Here is a 20,208-nt window from a genome sequence, read left to right as displayed (position 1 = left end):
CATGTTAAATGATTCTTTCTCAATTTTTGTCTTGATGGAATATATACTGACTCATCAATTTTTAAAATGTCCCTGTAAATAATATAATAGAAGCAAACTATAGGGAGATACATCCCTTCTTTAAATTCACTATCGGTTGATACATATAATATATCTGTATCAACAAAGAATAAATCCATTAAATTGCATCAGAACTCTTCAAAAAGTAAAATGATATTAATGCAACATTAATGTAATCAATGTCATTAGTCTGTATGTACTAATGGAAAAAAAAGATAAAGGAATGATCAAAATTTAGAGGAATTAATCAGTGATAGCTTCTCGGAAGTACTGGCTTGTTCCAGATTCAAAACAAAGTGATGGAATTCAAGTCAACAAAGGAGTTCTTTGTAAAATGCTGTATTGAATAAAATGTGAATAAGCTATAGCGTCCACTCACAAGGCATTGATGATCTAATTCAGAAGTAGTCCTGCCTAATGGCAATACAAAGGTAGAGTGTGCTATGCTAGGAGAGCATAGAAGATGGATGGATTCATCCCATATTAAATGGATATCACTTCATGGGCAAAAAGAATCTGAACTAGCCCTTGAGGTGGTGAAGGAGAGTGGTTGGGAGCATGAGTATACACTTTCCAAATAGAAATATTAATATACGGAATAATATGGCAACACACCATTTTTTTGAAATGTTCAAGAAAAAATGTACAATGTGAATGAAAAAGAGCATTTTGGAGAGGTGAGAATGTACAGTTGTATTTGGAGAAATAATAACCCACTTTACCAGGCTAGAGAGAAGGGCTCAAGTGAGACAATACAAAGAAAAGGGGTTTGCCAAACTTGGAGTAAAGGCTCTCAAAGGTTGTTTTATAAGTTTGGCATCTATACATCTAACATTCCCAAAGGATTCCAATTATAATTGAAACACTATTAGGCCATTTATATCTCACCTCAACTAGGTTGACTGTGTTAACAAATCTTCAGTCTGCAATGAGGCCAGATTGATATAAATTAATCTGTGGAAGAAAGGAAGTCACAAGGATCAGGATTGTATATCAAGGAAAAAGCTTGTAGAAAATCCTTTCACTGGAGACAAGGAGGCTGTCATTCAGTACTTCCTCAGCTCTTTCCATGGAAGAGCAACCAACTTCCTCATTCTGCATGTATCTGCATAAGTTATTAAGTTAGTCAATGAAATAGTTTGACCAAATGTTTCAAAGGACCATTTTTTATTTCTGTTTTATTTAATTATTCTATTTTTTTTTTAATTTCAAGATCTCTATACTGGTAAAGAAGGATTTCTATCTATGGAAAGGATTTCAAGATCCTTTCTCTATCCTGATTGCCTAAAAGATACACTGGAGACGGAAAAAAAAAAATCACTGTATAAAAGGTAATTAGCACGTTCTCTCCTTTTTATAACTTTATAATTGAAATCTCATTAAAAGCTTTCTAGGTCTCCTTTTCCCTAAGTGACCTGGTGTCCCTAATTTGTTTTAACCAATGTGACTAATTCCAGGCAAAGACTAGAAAAAGTCTGATACCTGTTGGAGAATAGCAAGGTTAAATAAGTGGGGTGGCTTTTTTAGGTTGCTTTTAACCTCGTCAAAGAAAAAAAAAGGGGGGGGGTGCTTCAATGTCTTTTTTTCTTACAGTCCTGCCTTATTTCTCTCTCAGTCCGGGTTGAAGATTCCAAGGGAAATGAGAGCACTATTTTGTTTCTCCCTTGTATTGCAGATAGGGGGAGGAGGTGGTTATTAGAGAGGAGCTCTTCCTCTCTCGGTTTCCCCCTCTCTCCGCCTGACAGCACCGCTCTCTCACGGGCTCGCTCCTTCTCCTAGGTGATCCATTTCTAGGCAACGTGGGACTGGTGCTGAAGCTGCCAGGCTCGCTCCTCGCTTCCTGCATCCCGGCAGGCGAACCGCTTCAAAAGCATCCTGCAGCCCGCGGCGGCTCCGCTCCTCTGGCCCGGCCCCGCTGCTCGCGCCCGGCGCAACTCCCCCGCCACCGCGCCCGAGCAAACCGCCTCCCCGGGCCCGCCTCGCCGAGCTCCGCTCCCCGCCTCGCGCAGAAAGGGAATTTTCTCTGCATTACTATCTGCATTACCTTGAAGTTCACTTTTTCTACCCCTCTTGGAGCAGGCTTTTCCCCCCTCCCTGCTGGAATCTGGCTGCTCCGCTTGGAATCTCCTAATCTTTCCCTTCCACTTAGATTTTGGCAGCGAAGACAAGTGATTCTCTGCGGGCCGTAGGGGCGGGGGCGGGGGGTTCTTGTGGGTGGGGGAGGGTTCGGGGAGGGGGCACATCCGGCGTGAGGGGGGAGTTGGAAGTTGCGGCGGAGCTGGGACCGGAGACCCGCGGCCCCCGCGTAGCAATGGAGATGGTCTGAGCTCCAGCCTCTCCCCCTGCCCGAGAGCAGCCGAGGCTGGATACATTTTTCAAAAGCCAAACTGCAAACAACTCTGGCGATGCCAAAATTCCCCTCCAAGTGACACGGCTTTGCGAAGGAGGTTTCCTCAGGCTGGGCTCTTTCTGTCATTCCCTCTGCCTTCCTCAGCGACGATAAAAGGCTTTGCTGTGGTAACAGGGATTTAGGAAAAAAAAAAAAAAAGAAAGAAAAGAAAAAAGAAAAAACCTGCGCTAAACTCTATCGTGACCTTAAACTCTTTGGACTGGTTTTTAAAATAAATATTGGAAGAAAATCCATCCTCAGAGAGAATCGGCATAGGAGGAGATGGAAGTTTTCCCTTTGCTCTTGGTTTTGTCCGTCTGGTGGTCTCGAACCTGGAACTCGGCGAATGCGGATTCGATCATCCACATCGGTAAGTAAGGGTTGGTGCTGCTCGTGGATACTTTTATCGTTTTCCTTAGCAAATGTTCCCCCTCTGCTTTCCCCTCTCCGCCCTCTGTGTGGCTTGTTAGAGGTGGCTTCAGTTCATTGCCCCTTCCTCTACCCTTTTCCTCACACTTGTTCGGTTTTCTGGAAGGCTGTGCGTTCTCGAACCTTGACTTGTGCTGTTGTTTCGCGGTGAATTCTGGAATGTGGGCTGGAGGCGTGGGGGTCTCGAGTTTACCTCAGGGTGCGTGTGTGCTGTGGAGTGCGGGGGGGACTCTAAGTGTGTGGGGGGAAAGGAAGTTTAATTGACTCTACCTTCCATATTTTTCCCCGGATGTACATTTTGCTCCATTAAAAAAAAAAAAAAAATCTCTGAGGGAGCAGCCGAGGTGTCACCTGTGAGGCGAAAAGAACTGGGGTGTGGGGTGGGGGATGGGGGGAGCTCCCTTCGGAGCGAACAGGTGGTTTTGCAACGTGAGCCGGCTGAGTTCGCCGCAGCGTAGTGCGACGGTGACAGGGGTGCCGGATGCGCCCCCAGTCTCTCTCTCCCTTCACGTCCTCTTGGCTTTCTGGTCCTCGCGCGGGGTCGCTGAGACGGTGGCGGGAGGGGTTGGCGGGGTAACCGAGGGCTCGGAGCCGCGCGCCAAGCCGCCTCACGGTCGCCCGCGCGGCGGCGAAGCTGGCCCGGGGGCGCTTGGGAAACGCGGGGCGCAAAGGCGCGCAGGCCGCCCTCAGGGCTGCCTGGCAGATAATCCGCCTCTCCTCGCCGTCAAGTCTTGAGTTGCCGCGCGAGGCGGAGAGCAAAGCGCTGGGCTACAGGGGGCCGCCGCGACTGCGGGAACGACCGCCGAGCCGGCTCCGAGCTGCTCGTGGCCCCACCTATTGGCAACCAGACGGGCCGAGACTGGCTGCGGCGGGCGGGGTGGGTGGGGGCCGCGCGTCATTATCATGCACAGCGCCAGCAGCTTCAGGCTCCAACTCTTCTCACTTGCTAATCTGTGAGAGCTGAGAGAAGACGGGCTCTTGCAGCCTTTTCTGCGTTAATGCGACGATTTCCTTTTCGAAAATTCGCGTCCCCGGGCCAGCAAGGTTCGTTTGCTGGGCTGCAGAGAGGCCCCTTTTGGGGAATTTTTCTGGGCACAGGACTTTTATCTGTCCGCAGGGCATGGTGTTCTGCAAATCGAGGCGACAGATGGGTCGCAGCTTCTCCCCTTTCCGTACCCCTGCCATTCCACCGCGCAACTCTCTCTCTCCCGCTCTCCCGGTAGGGGAACCTGCTGCAGGTGGCGGTTGTGCCCGCCCAGGCGAGGGCCTTCTGTCTGGTGTGCGCGCCCACAGCGGCCAACCCCTCAGCTCCAGGGGGCTCCCTCTCTTGGTCTCAGAGACTGTCTTTGTAAACATGTCTGCCATTCTCTATCATTTATATCAGTAGAGCTGTATACGTCTCTGTGCAAGAGGGAATGAGGTCAGGATTCAGAAAACTTAGCACTGTGCATTAACTAAATTAAGCACTAGATAGCTTGCCTGCTGGATCCCGTTTTGCCTGGAGGCTACCATTGCCTTTGGATTCAGAACTTTTCAGGGAGAAATTATGGTCTCATTGAGTGGTTCAGTAATGTTCTGATAGAGTTCAGAGATGAACTATGCTCCTCTTAAAGAAATGGCATACATTTATGTCCAGTTGTAAATGACTGAAGCAGGAATACAGATAAATAATCATAATACCTTTATATTCATTTTATGATTGGGGGTTTCTGACTTACGCTCCTCATCCCTCAGGAGGAAAGGTTTGTTGGGGGAAATAAGCTTATTTTATTGGTTATTCTGTGGTCTACACGAGAAATACATTATTTACAAACACCTGCAGCTCTTGCTATCCTTTATCAGATGAATACAATTTTGCAGTGTAGTCTGGGTATTTCAAAATATAACACAACTGTTATATTTTTTTCTTTATATGCTGTTGTCTGTCATTGTGATGTGGTTTACTTATTCATAACCATATTTTTTAAAAAGAGTAACTGTGTACAAATTACAGATTTCTTTAGAAAGCTGGTTATATGCAATGACTGTGTGTGTCCTAGTAAAAGAAATAGTTACTTATGAGACAATTAATTTGACTTGAATGCAATTAGGACGTTAGACAAGACAATTACCTTCCTTTATAGACTACCTAATATTGCCATGACTCTAGCAAATTGATTGTTTCTAAAGCTTCATCTTTTATAATATACTGGAAAATAATAACTCCAAAATTAAAAAAAATGATCAAAGCTAATTTGTATGTACTTGAGAAGTTAAAAGCCCCTCCTTCCTCTACCCCCCACTCAGTAAAAGTATAATGAATTGAAAGCTGAATGTCCATATTAAACTTGTAAAGCACCAGTTAACATGAATTGAATCAGTTTACTTACTTGGTTGAATAGGAAAACAGAATTAATTTTCACTGAGAGGTGATTGCCTTCATTTAAATAGTTAATGTGAGAAATATGCTTATGGGGAGATGTATTAGTTTAGGACTAAAGGCATGAAAGTGATGAAACTGGAGGGAAAGGGAATATTTCAACTCTACAGATATAAGGAGATATGCAGAAATGAAAGGTTTCCTAGCTTCATGTGATTTGTTCAAGCAGAAAGTAGCTGCAATATGTAGTTCTGGCAAACTGGAAAGATAAAAAGACACTGCTCTAATAGGTTCTTTAAATATTGAGTCCTTTTGGTATTGAACCAGATTGTATGCATGAAAAATTTCTGCTTCCTTCTTGATTTCTCCTTGTTTTTACTTCATGCAGGTAGTTTAATAAAGTCAATTACATATTTTAAACTCTCATGTTTTATTAAACACATTAGTTCAGGACAATGATGAGATATAATGGTTAAGCCATGATAACTGAAATGAAAATGTATTTATTTCAGTCAAAAAAGCATAATATTGCAATTACTTTGAGTTTCTGTTAAATCATATTTTAAAGATATTTGATAATTACATATATTTGTTTAATACACATGAACACACACATACACAACATACAGTGTTTAGAAATGAATCACCTCCATAGGATCTTCTTTGCCCCAATAGAAGGTCTTTTGACATAAAAACTATGCAATTTTGAATTATGTTTCTACTTTGAGCCTGTGCATTGATTAATTTCATCAGACCCACATTACTTGATTGCTTAGAAGTTTCCTAATGATCTGCATGCTGTAGGAAGAACCAAAAAGTCGTGAGTGGAATGACAATGATATTGTGTTTTATGAGGCTATTCAGAAGTCACTCTGATTTATGTAGCTAGAAAGCTCCAAAGTCTTTGAGATTAGCCACGCTGACTGCTATTTTCTTCATACATCAGTCATCCCACACTCTTTACTCCCTAAACACAACAGGAGTTTAGAGCACTGCTTTAATTAAGCAGGGATTAGGTGGCATTTCCAGTCAACTGCACAGTTTGTGTTTTGCTTCATATCTAATATGGAGGATCTCATGTTTTAACAGTTTAATATATGCTCATTTCTGTATCTGGTTTCTGTGCTTACAGAACTGAGTATAAATTAACTATCCTCAGTTATATATCTCTACAAGGGAACACTCAGTGTACTTATTCATATATTACACAAATCACTAGCATATTTTTATCATTCATAGTAAAATACCTTATGTCAACAGGGAGTAGGAAAGAAGCAGATGATACTTTATACTCTAAAATCATAATCATCAACTATGACATGTTTGAGAAGCCTAAGACAATACCTAGAATATTTTCATCATGAGAATGTTCAAATTAAAGTACAAAATCAGGTGAATGAAAGGTATCAACACATTAAAGACAGTAATAGATGGTAAGTTTAAAGCATCAGTTTTTCTTTACTTCTGTACTGAAGACTACTTTATCAAATACAGAATGTAAAAACATTCCCAGATGTATTGTGCCTTCTAACTAAATGTTTCTTTTTCAATTCTTCACGATTTGCATTGGCTAATGATAGCCCCCAGGAGTCATCAAGGACTCTTTGCACTGTATAAGATATCTCAATGATTTTTTAAACCTTCTGCTACTTACAGTAAGTGTTTGCTCTCTAAGTTCTGGATAATAAGTAGTGTAAAGTTCTGGAAAGCATTAAGAAGCGTGCTTAACAATTATTCTTTTCTGTATCATTAATACAGTTATTTGTAGTACAATTTGAGTGTGCATTAAGTTAGACAATGTTGTTAATCAAAGATATCAACTCTGACATGACTAATAAGACATACTAAGGACGTTTGATTTCTATTCTAGGTGAAATATACATCTACTATTAATAAGTATCTCCTATAATTTTAAAATCAAATATGAATAAAAATCAAGGGGATTAACTTTTGGTTTATCCAAAAACACAAACCAGTTGAAATTGTTAGAAGCAATGGAGAATGCATTTCATTCTATTTTGATCTTTAAGGCTAATTTTATCATACTACAAATTTATCTTGAAGGGATATCATAATTTTAAAGCTATAATTTTTAATTCAGAAGATTTTTTCTTCTTTCATCTACATGTATTACTTTATTTTCAAAAATAAGGTATTTACATTTCTATTGGATCATCATAGTATTTCAGATTATAGACAAAACATTGGTGAGTAGCAATATCTTAGTATGTTACAAAAATAATGTTTATTAGAAAATGCATTTATGGCCTATAAAGATATCTTTGCCATTAGGTGTCACTACATTCTGAACTGTTCCTTTGTAGTCCTACTTGAAAATCACATGAAATATTTTTTTTAATTCTCACAGAAAAATGTAATTTAATGAGGTTTTTGTTGCTATAAGATACAAGTGGTTTTTATTTTCAAATTAGGAAAGTAAATATCCCTGTCTTATTATTCTTGTAAGAATTTGGTTCTAAGACTTATCAACACTTGAACAAATTTGATTGCTAAACCTCGTAAAGCAAATTTTTTTCACAGATTTAAAATACAACAGAAATCTTACTCTAATACTTATTCTGTGTGAAAAAAACTAAACCACTGGGAAGCATACAAGTATGCTTAATAGTGCTGGTGTAAACAGACATTAGTGAATAAAGTAGTGTGTTAAGAAATTTCTAACTGTGATTGTCCTGCTACCTATGGGACACCTAAAGTTCCAAACTGATTGATGTTTATGAGACGACACATACATAAACAGAATTGTGAAAAAAAAAAAATGGTAACAAATACAAATATATCTAACAATAATGTCAACTATTGAGTTTTATGAATGATCATGTATGTTTTCAGGTAATTTTTGCCTGGTTAAGTTTATGTAGTGTATCAATCCTCTGCACAGCCTACAACTACTCCAGTCCCCTACAGCTACCACAATCATAGGGTTGGTTTGTCTGTATAAAATCAGTATCTATTCTCACATAGTGATTTCTGTTTATTTTTTTAAAGAGGCACAATCTTCCTTCTAGTGTATCTTATTATAAGAATAATGGTGGATGAAACTTAGGTCAACTTTTAATCTGACAATTTAGTTTTAGCATGGGCAAAAGTCACATGATTAGAGAATGCAACATTAAGTTAAATGAAGGAACAGGTTGTCTCATGTTAAACTTTGCCCTATGCCAATATTAATTAATACTTAATTATTGTTTGGGATAATGTATTATTAAAATCTCAAAGTTTTAATAATTGGATGGATATCTAAAGAGTAAGAAAATACTAAAATAATTCTAGGATTGATTATTAAGAACATCCATGGATTTGGGCTATTTAAATTTGTGAATTTTAGCATTTGAGTGGAACACAAATTTCAGATGAATGTGAAAAACATAACAGGAATATTAGAACATAAAAAAAATGTATTCAGGATTGGAATTTAGAAGGTTTGTGACTAAATCCCAGTTTTATAAATAGCTAATTGAGCAATATTGGAAAGCCATTTAATTTCTTTAGTCCTCATTTTTGTCAACCCTAAAACAAGAGTTAGGCTAATGTTCATTTAAATTCTAAAATTATATGAACTAAAATTAAGAGAAATTCCTATGTTTGAGTAATATAAGAAAGGAATTGGGAGACGAGATACAGTCAGTTGTGGCTCATATAGCTAGACTTAATAGGTAGGTTTAGAAAGAATTTCAAAAAAGGAAGTACAAGGGGAAATAAAGAGCATATAATCTTAATAACGAAAATTAAGGACCCCTTAAAATTAAGATTTTCTTGGTGAAAATAAGAATAGTGCATAATATATTTAACAGATAGTCTAGATAACTCCAGTACGTTATTGAGAGATGCCGGTTTTATTTGTGTTTTGTTTTAGATTTTGTTTTTGTTTTGTCTAGTGTCAATACTAAGTTGTTACATACAGTGTTACTTTTATAGTACACCACAAAACTAGTGCTTACTAAGGCTAACTGGAGGGCTGAATAATGTTACATTCTAATCAGTGCTGTCTACACTTGCCTTTAGAATTTGCAAATTGGGAGCACACCAGGAATATTAGCATATGTTTGATATCACTCAGAAAATATAGAGTGTAAAAGAAACAACCAATTCGTTGTGTTGGATTCCTGCTTCAAGTTTTTCCTGCTTTTACCCACTGTTGTTCACCAAGTGGTTATCAGTCTGAAGCTGAGGCTGGGTTGACCCACTGAAAGCTTCCTGAGTAGATAGAGGGAAGCCTAGACGCGAACACCAGAAACTAAGCACCAGAAGGCCTTCCTAAGTGTGTTAAAAATTCTTAAATCTCTTTATAGTCAAATCTCTTATTAACACATATTTTTACTCATGAAAAAATTAAGTAATTATATTAAAAAAGCAATTCTCATATTTTTTCCTCAAACCAAAATAATTCAAAGTACTATTTTAAACATAATCTTATTTTATTGCTGAGTACCTAATATTTCCTAAGTAACCTTAAATAAGGTATTTGCTTCATTATCAAAATGATTATAATTATAGAAGTTAATATTCCTGAAACCAGAGAGTAATATAAGCATTGCTACCAATGTGCTGCCTGTATGCTAACTGGAACATTTACTAAACATTTATTCTGAATCTGTATGAAGTACTGTTTTTAGTCCTTAGAATTAAAATGTGAACAAGCAAGCTATGTCTTTGCATTTAAAGAGCTGTTATTTTCATGTGAGAGGCAACCAGCTAAGAAAATATATGAATGATACAATGTCAGATATTGATAAAAGCTATGAATGAACATAAGGAAGTTGTGAGTGACAAGGTATGCTATGTGAGTGACTTGATGCAAAGAAAGGAAGTGAACCATGTGGACATCTGATGAAGAAGGATTTCAAGCAGAGGATAGAGCAAGCCTGATGGCCATGAGACAAGACACAAAGGAATCCACTTAATTTGTTTAAGAAAGACCTTGAAGAACAATTTGGGTATGGTTTGGGAGCAAAGCAGGAAGTAGAGGTAAATGAGATCTGAGAGGTAAGTAGGGCAGATTCTGTAGGGATTTCTAAATCACAGTAAGGTATTTAGATCTTCTAGATATATATGGGTTGAGATCAAGTGCATGATATGAAATGGTTTGTACTTTAGAACGATAACCTTCTCTGCTTAAGTGGACTGGATGGAGTAGAAATACAGTTTGACAATAGTGGATTGGACCAAGTTGGTAGCTGAAATAAATGAGCAGTTGTCAGATTGTAGATATAATTTGAAGATAGAAGAAACAAGATTTTCTGATAGATCAGTCAGGTAGGAGAAATCAAGGGGAAGTAAAGAGGCCTCCAAGGTATTTTACTTGAGCAAATGGGTGAAATGTGTTACTGTTAACTAAAATTGATCATATGGGGACATGATCAAGTTTTAGGTAGAAATAAAACTTCATATTTATTAAATTTTGTATTCTGTTAGAAGTCAAATTTGAGAGGCTAAGTTGGCAATTTATTATTATATAGGAGTCTTGAATTTAGTGGTGAATTTTGGATTTGAGCACTTTATTTGGAGAATTCATAACTGTAAATATGGTTTCTAAAGCAATGAGAGGGGAAGAAGTGTAGAGAGAGAAGAGCTCCAAGATTACACCATGGGACATTCTGAAATTTAGAGGCCAGGGAGAGAAGGGGATGCAGGAAAAAAGAAAGAGAAGTGGCTTGTGAGTTCGAAAGAAATCTAGGAGTGTGTAGTGTTTTGGAAGCCAAGTGAGGAAAGTATTACATTTCTAGAAGGAGAAATGGGAAACCTCATCAAATAGTATATGTGAAAATTGAGACTTGACTACTGGGTTTGGAAATATTGAAGACAAAGGTGACAGTGACCAAAGTGTTCTTAGTAGACTGCAATTGACAAAATAATTATTAGAGATGATTAAAGATTTAATGAGATATGAGGAATTCTTTAAGTTTGGCCTTAAGGAACTGGTAGGAGAGGAATTATGAGGTAAAGGGAGAGATTTCTTTTTACAGGTAGGAGCTGGGATATATATGGTAATTTTTAAAAGATTCATCATAAGAGAATTTAATCAGTAAGAGGATTTAAAACAAAATACTTTTTTCTTTAAACTAATTTGCTTCCTGAGTTTGGATAGCCAGTGTTCAAATACCGAGGAAATCCTCCCTCCCCCCTTTTTTTTTGTAATCTTTCCTCAAGTGATACTGGGCCAAAACCACTAGAATTAACCTGAGAGAGAAGTTTAGATGTCCTTTCTGAAAAATACGCTATTAATTGTTTTACATCTCTTGCATCTTTGCTTCATTTGGTTTCCCAGATTATCACTCACATTTAATAGAAATTTCTTACCTGAAATTATGAGTGGATTACACCTTAAGTAGTATTGATATAACATTAAAATATAATAAATACTTGATCTTTTAGTAACATACTAATTTTAAGAACACACAACATTTCTGCCTGGTAAGTGGTATTAAAATAGCATAAAATCCTTTTGTTATAATATACACGTTTGAATTGATTGTAGTTTTTCTCTGAGTAAATTCTGTTCCGCATTTCATTTGCTTAAAAATCACTTTGGAAACTTTTTTTTTAAAAGAGAATATATATGTTGAGGTTCCCTAACCCAAAAATCTAAAATTCAAACTTCAAAATTTGAAACTTTTAATACAGACATGACCTCACAAGTGGAAAATTCCACACCTGCCCTCATGTGGTGGGTGCAGAAATTATTATAAATATTGTATAAAATTACTTTCAGGCTATGTGTATAAGGTATATATGAAACATAAATTAATTTTGTGTTTAGAGTTGGATCCCATGCCCAAGGTGTCTTATTACATATTTGTAAAATATTCCAAATTCTGAAAAAAATCTGAAATCCAAAACACTTCTGGTCCCAAGCATTTTAGATAAGGAATACTAAACCTGTCATAATTAAATAAGGCAATGTTTATCACTGCAGCATAGAAATTAGATAGATGAAAGAAGTTAAAATGATATTAATCTTCAGTGACATATTTAAATATTTCTTTTTATGGATCTTTTACTTTTATTTGTGCTATACCATAGCTCAGTGGTCCCCAATCTTTTTGGCATCAGGGATCAGTTTCATGGAAGACAATTTTTCCATGGACTGGGTAGGGGAATGATTTTGGGATGATTGAAGCACATTACATTTATTGTGCAGTCAAACCTGTCTGTTAATGATAATCTCTATTTGCAGCTGCTCCCCAGAGCTAGCATCACTGACTCAGCTCTACCTCAGATCATCAGGCATTAGGTTTTCATAAGGAGCATGCATCCTAGATCCCTTGCATGTTTGGTTTACAGTAGCATTTGCACTCCTATGAGAATCATGCTGCCAGTGATCTGATGGGAGGCAGAGCTCAGGGATGATGCAAGGGATAGGGAGAGGCTGTAAACCATAAGTTGTATATATTACATTGATTTTGCACCTAAAATAAGAATATCTATATTGAAAAAAATGTCAATAGCGAGTGAATTGTTTTGTGTATGTTTTTTGTCACTTCCAGTGTTATCCCCTCTATAAAACCTTTTGTCTTACAGAAACAATGTGATATGAATGTTACATTGCTATTTCTGCTTACTTACATCTATTAATTGATGTATAAGGATGGGATATATGAACAGTGACAGGATAAGAGTCTTGTGGTTTGGGAACAGCAATGACTGACCAAAAAAAAAAAAGTAAATTGTGTTATGGCTGGAGCCAAGGAACATCATTAATGAGATATAGAACATCAAATGAAATTTTCAGTTTACTAGTTCATAGCCTCCTGGAGTGGTGAAATGTAATCATTTGAAGGAAATGCTTAGCATTTTTAAATTCAAACTTAAGTTGGAATGGGCACCTAAAATTGGTGAAGTGCTTAGTATACTTATCCTCAACATCATTAAAATGTCATGGTCCATTGGTAATGCATTGTGCATTGGTTTATCATCTTAAAAGCCAAAGGCCAGGTAATGTATTAGGAGTCACAGTAAGACAAGAGAGAGTCAGTCCTGTTGTACTGTTGCATGCAGTATAAGGTGAATTAAAATCGAGAAGACTGATTCTTCCTTTTCTTAATCTCCTTAATCTGACAAGAGACCAAATTATGTTAGTGGTGTAGTGGCAGTTGCTATCTTGCTAGTTGGAGTCCACATCTTCTTTGCTGCTTCTGTGAATGGCAATAACAGGAAACCACTGAATTTTCTTTTTAGATATATCAGCAACTCTCAGCATAGCCAAAAGGAGGCATGGCTTGTATGAGAGCCATTAAACATTTCTTCTTAACAAAATTATTTTCCAATTTTTAGCATCTCATTAGTGTAGGTGATACCTCATGCCCCAACTTGAGAGAGATTTCTCTTCTGTTCCCTGGCTGTGTACTCATGGTAAATTTTGGACATTTTCTATAATTCACTAATTTCAAACTGGGAAATTGTGATCTAAATCCTCATATTCTGCTTGCAGAACATATTTGTTTTAGGATTACATGGAAACCATAACGTGTGACACTTAGAGACATTCACCAAATGTTTATTTAGACCTACTAAAATACAGAAGTATTCGAATGAGACCTGTCTCTTATGCTTTAAGGACTTTTAGGTGTATCTACCTTCTGAGAAAAATTGTAATATCAGGAAGCTAAATATAGAGCAGTTTGGGACTCCCAGCCAAATGACTGTGGTATACTATGGCACTGGAGACTGTGATAATTTAATAAATGACATCTTTATGGTAGCCTGAAGGTGTCATGAAAAAACATATATTTCAGGGAAAAAAACCTATAAGTGGGATGAAGAGGTTATCACTTACAAATGTTTTTTTATTTATAGTAGAAATCTCTTTTCCCAGCTTTTTGATGGTTCACTGAATTGTACTCATAGACTACAGAGTTAATACAGTTATGCCAAAGTCAGAGCTGTGGGGAAATATCTACCGTTTCCCTTGTTTCCTCTGTCTCTCTCTTTTTTTTTCCATAAATGTCAGTAGTAATAAGATGTCCTTATGCTGCAAGGACAAATAATGAAAAAGGGGGTCTTAAGATCTAGTTATTTTGTAATTAATAAAACTAATGAGATTGTTTCTAGATTTAATGCCATGTATTGGATATTCCACTAAGCATGGTTTCTGGGGTAGAGAGAAGTTAAACTACCTTGCCTTTTTTTCTCACTTTTGAAATTTATAGTACCTTACTCTTTCATATTACTAACCTGTACTTTCTGATATTTATATAAAACATCAATGAAAATGAGTTTTATACTCTAGCAAACAAAAGGGAAAGATTACCACACAGAGAAAGTAAAAGTGATGTTATTATTAAGAAAACATATTTATGCCAATTTTTAATTATATAATAGGGGTAATTGAGAATAGGACAAACATTGAAAACTGAAAAGAACAGATAGTTCAAAAACTAACTGGCCCATACTTATTTTTTTCTCCACAAGAGTTCTTGTTGTGGTTGATAAACAGTTAATAAATAGAAAAACTGGATGCTTTGATTCTTTCTTTTCATTTTTCCTGTCCACTCTTCAGTGGTAATACTAATAAGCAGTGAAATGGCCAAAAGCAAGGAAAAAGAAGGAAAGGGTTTTAGATAATCTATAAACCAGAAAATCAGTCCCTGAATGCTCATATGCACAGGCTTGCCGAGAAGAAAAGTGTTTTATTTGCTCAAAATATTACCCAGATTCTGAAGATAGAACTTACTGTTGGCTGCTGAACTCGTAAGATGAGTGAAGGTTTTAGGTCACCAAAGAGGAATAAGCTAAATGACATAGACTGGGGGCAAAGTGAAGAATATGATTATTAGGAAAAAAGTACCCTTCAAGGGTAATGCTGCTTACAACCAGGGCCCCAGTGATTAACTCAGTTACCTGTGTCATGTCTATGGTCATATTTTTAAAGAAAAAAACTCATAGATTTCAGCTATACTTCTTAAGTACTTTAGGTAATTATATATAAACTGTTGGATTGGCATGTCTATCAATATACATTATGTACTGAGCATCTACATTGAATATTCCCAAGTGTCCTCCTGCTGATGCTGTATTATAGACCATGAGGAAGAATTTGAATATTGCACTCTTAAAAAGGAACTGTGAAGCACACGACAATGATAAATGCATAAATCTGGTTAGTAATTAATTGGGGGAGAGGGGCGAAGGGAAGGTGATGTGACCAAGGAGAGGGATGTAGCTTTAATATTATTGATGGTTTTCTATTTATTAAGCTGGATGGTTGTTTCACAAGTGTTAATTTTATTTTTATCCTTTTTTTTTGTAAGTAATGGTCTATCTGTTGTCACTCTGCTCACAGAGAAATCTACTGGTTTAGTTCAGTTCCACTTTGGTTAGGAAATGAGTTTTTCTTTTCAAACCCATCTTATGGTGACTCAGTTTCTGACCCTATTTGGAGGGAAAGAGAAGGCTTACAATATGCCAGGATTGTAAAATAGCAAGTTGGAGAACAGTTCAGAAGTCCATCTTCAAGCATGGTGATATCTGTGATGGATTCAATAAGCAAGTTGCTTTCTGTGATTTAGGACAGCATCTTTGAATCTTTGTATTCCATTGGTGTAGGCAGAGAGTGTGCTTAGGTGTTCAGATCAGAGAGCAGAGGGGAAGAAATTTACAGAGAGAACAATCAAGTTGATGATATGAGAATTTGTTTGAAATATTCCATGTTTTCATTATTTCATGATACATATTTTAAAAGATAATGCATAATATATTTAATATTGATATTATACTAACATCAGTACCTTTTATCTCACCCTTGGGTAAAAAACTATGATGTATCCTTAGAGGTACTTACTCGTAAGAATTGAATTTATTCTTGATTTTATATAGATGTTATTCTTGGTTTATGTCAGTAGTAATTGATGGCCATCTAATAGACATTTTGATATTTTAATATTGTGTTTTTCAACTCCAAATACAAACTGAGATATACCTCAGTGATGAACAGAAAAAGACTTTGCAGCCAATTGAGCTTCATGATGTGGTCATTGATTGACTTTCCAAATGGAATAGTTTGCTTTAATCCATACAAATCAGAAGAAATGAGAGAAAGAAAAGCTTCCATGTAACAACCTTACAGGTGGAGAAAAGATTCTTTTAAAGTCTCAGATCAGTCAGGCTTTTGGCCTTGGGAGTAGCAGGGAAGATGCCCAGGTCTGCATGGTAGGTCTGTAAGGCTGATGAAGTACATAAAAGCTGCCCTTTGGAAAAATGGTCATCTTTAATTTTTGGTGCTGTTTAGATTGTATCTCTTGTGTTTCCCTGCCTAGACAAAGTAGAGAAGAAATAATGCTAGGATGTAAGAGGGAAACTCATGTTGGGAAAGTCAAAAATAATATTTTACTTCTCTTTGAATTTTAAGGACTAATACATTATCTGGCAGAACACAGACAGTTAAGAAATATTACATTGATTGTTATAAGCCCATATTTGTTTTCAAAGCTTTAGTCTCTCAATTTTCATTGAGCAATAACAATGGATCCCACCTTGGCTGGGTCATTTTGAAGATGAAAAGCCATGATGTATATAAATATACTTATTTAACTTTAATAGATATATAACTATAAAAGATGAAATATTGGAGTGCTGCCTCTATGTTCCTAATTTCCAAGTATCCCCTGATTAACTGTAGGGATTTGAAAGCAATGCCAATTTTTCCATCAGTTTTTTTACTTCTTAGTACAGTATATTGTTATAACCACCCTTCAAAAAACTCATGAGAATCAATTAAGCTATTATTATTTTGAATGAAAAAAAATGTAGCCAGTACAAGTTATCCTGTTTTATAAATTGGCTCTCATGGAAAAAAGAAAAGTTTGTTGATTACTATCATGAAAAAGCGTGTCTGGTAGGGACTTAGTATGGTCAAAGCCGTGGAGTTATAATAGAGTCTGACAAAACAGGGAAATGGCAAATAATTCCATTTAGAAGATACAGACAGTTACAATTGGGCATATGGCAAGAGATGAGGCTAGAAGTTAGGTCAGGACAGCTCCTATGGGATCCAGTGGGAGTTCTCTAAATAATTTAGGCTAAGAGATGCTCAGCTATGTGTTTTGAGATCTTTATAGGGGTGGTGTGGTGTAGATGGTGACCAATTAAAAGACCTTGGCAGTACTCCAGGTGTGTGTTGAGGCAGGCCTATGGCAAGCAATGGGAAATAGGAACAGAGGAGAATTTGCCTAGGAGAGAAGCTAAAGAGATTGCATCTAGTGAGTTGGTCATTCTTTAGAAATGGAAGTAAATGCAAAAAGTTCAGCATCATTGGAGTACCAGCTTGAGTGGCTAAGCAGAGGCTTATGCCATTCACCATCACAGGAAACCAGGAAAGAGGAGCTGTTTTGGTAGTAGAGAAATGGAGGTAATTTTGAACTCAAAATTATTTTGGCATAACTGTGAAATGTCATATCCCAGATAGCAGCTTCCCAATAATCCCCTTCCCTGCCTCAACAGGAGAAAAGAAAGGTCACTCCTCATAGTGATCAATCAATCCTATTTCAACCTAAATATCGCAGTGTTTTTCTAGTCATCCTTTCCTTTTTCCTCAGATCTAATGCTAATAGTGTCATTTCCTATTTAAGATGTGAACAATTTAAAATTTTTAACTACTTATATTCAGAAAATACTAATTCTACACCAGGAACCTCATGATTGTTAGTTCCTGTGTGTACTTATGTATCAGTTCAGAATTATTAATTCTAAATAATATTACCAACTTTTTAAAGTTGATATCTTTATTCTTGTCTCTTAATATGATTGCACATTTTTAAATCAAAGTCTGGGGTTAGTATTACTAGAATGGAGCTATTAATTTATTTGATGTCCATTTCCAGTCAAAAGGGTTTTAAATCAGAATGATCTTTGACAGAATCTTAGGTTATCGAATGTAAAGTGAAAAGATAATTTTCATTTCTTATACAAGATTGCATTTCTAATTTCATAATGCAAGTAGAATCCCCTTATGTAAATTAACAGAATTATGTAGAAGGATAAAATATTTTCATAGAATTTTATGTTCTTTAGTTACAGGCTATCTGCAAACATAATTAGCTGGAGGAGAGGAAGGTTGTGCTCCAAGGATGACAGAAGCAAAGCATGAAATGGGACACAGGTTCCATTAAGAACCAACTAAAAGGATCTTGTTAGGATTTTAGGCTTCCTTCCCTCCAGAAGACTATCTTCATGACAATCTATGTTCTCTGATCAGAAGAGATATTTGAAAATACTTATCTGGAATCAGAAGAATGTGAAAGCAGAGTCAGTGTCTCTCTGCATGCATAAAAACACTGGTTGTAGTGAGGAGTGGAATAGGGTGGATCCAGATAAGCCATGATGTCGTCTTTTTGCCTCTTTTTTGAGAGTCTATCTTCTCAGCCTGTTTGTATAACATAGAGTCGATGTTTAATCCAGTAAAAACAGTTTAGGTGTGAAATTATTAGAACTTAATTTTGCCATCTCACTATTTTTGTTTTTCCTAATTGATTTCAGAATAGATTAAATAGTAAATTTAGATCAGTGGAGGAAAACTTGAATGAATTGATTCAGTCAAAAACAGTGATGACTGGTAATTTTCAGAGCTCTAAAAATAATATTTTTGTTTCTTAAACAGTTAGAGTAGCATAGAGTAGAAATAAAGAAGCACTGCATTTGATGTCACAGTTATGTGTTCAAATCTAGCCTTGTTCGTTTTGCTACTTCCTTAGATTAAGTAATGAAACTTTCAAAGTCTCAAATTTACCTGCTGCTATGTCCTCTCCACCTCATCTGTTATAAGGATGCATTATAATAAAATGTAAAATATGGACTTGTGGACTACGCAAATAGTGGAAGTTCTTTCTTCATGAGATTGAACTTGCAATTTAAATGCACTGCCAATCAGGACCCTGGATTATGCATTAGGACATACATGACAAGCCTGAGATCAGATAGGGCTCCCTGTTCATTCCCTGTTCCTGAAACATAAGTTTGGATTTACGACTGTAGCTTTTCTACAACGTATAAATAAAAGTTAAAAGTCTTTATATTAAAGTGCCTGAATTTAAGGTTAACTGTTCTTTCAAAGATGATATTTCTCTCCAAATTTACATGAAGTAGATGGCTAAAATGTTTGTTATCATTGATTCTGATAATTACCTCTGCCTTGGTAGCCACACTCTTTTGTTAGCTTTGATTTGAAAGAGGAAGGTCTCACAATTATTGTCCAAACCTGGACTCCTACACCATTAAGGTTTCTGCTGGGCTGAAAGAGACAAACTGGGACTGACTGGAGGCAAACTGGGGCAAGGCAGCACCCTGACTTCAAAGTCCTACCTGCAGGTGTGTGATTAGCTTAAAGTTTGGTCTCAAAGCTTACCTAGGTATATTCTCTTTCAATAGCCAGTGATTCTGTCTTAGTAACAGTCTTTTTCCTTTCTCTTTTCTAGGTCTTTTATACTGATTAAAGAAATGGATTGTTTTGTTTTTTGTTTTGTTTTATGTTTATTTACTTAGGGACCATTTTTTCCTTTTCTTCACAGGCAGCAGAAAAGAGGAAAAATAGCGAAGTATAAGTTGTCTTCCTTCAGAAAAAATATTTAACTGATTTTTTTAAATCAAAAAGTAGTGCCTGTAATATTGCTTGTTATTCTCTGTCTTACATTGTTCCTATCTACTAACTGACTGAAACTCCTAGCAGAACTGACTGGCAATTGCATGAATTCCATCTAATTTCAGATGCTGTGTCTCTGGGACTAAAGGACATGTATTTTCACATGGAGCATACCATTTTAAAGAAAGGTAAAGATAGTTTACAAAAAAAAAAAAAAAAAAAGATTTGAATTTGCTTTAGTTTGAGTCCTAAAAGGAGAAATCATCAACTAACCAACAGTTTTGATAATTTTTATTTTTTATAGAAATTTATTACAAAGTAGCAATGACTCCAAATAAGAGAATAATCTTTTTTTTTTTTTTTTTTTTTGAGACAGAG

General features: G+C 36.6%; 1 protein-coding gene across 2 annotated transcripts in view; it reads left to right on the top strand.

Moving 5' to 3' along the window:
- Window positions 1-2,017: 2,017 nt before the first annotated feature.
- GRID2 (glutamate ionotropic receptor delta type subunit 2) overlaps window positions 2,018-20,208 on the top strand; it is a 1,124,557-nt gene continuing 1,106,366 nt past the window's right edge. Inside the window, exon 1 of one of the 2 annotated variants that reach the window (XM_069485505.1) lies at window positions 2,018-2,819. In XM_069485505.1, coding sequence (XP_069341606.1) covers window positions 2,732-2,819 — 88 coding nt within the window. In that variant the 5' untranslated portion in view covers window positions 2,018-2,731. The remainder of the gene's footprint in view (window positions 2,820-20,208) is intronic. The other variant, XM_069485506.1, reaches the window with a different exon arrangement.

Source organism: Eulemur rufifrons, chromosome 13, assembly GCF_041146395.1.
Source record: "Eulemur rufifrons isolate Redbay chromosome 13, OSU_ERuf_1, whole genome shotgun sequence".
Taxonomy (NCBI): Eukaryota; Metazoa; Chordata; class Mammalia; order Primates; family Lemuridae; genus Eulemur; species Eulemur rufifrons.
Note: the sequence above shows the minus strand (reverse complement) of the source record. Positions and strands in the feature narration are given on the sequence as shown.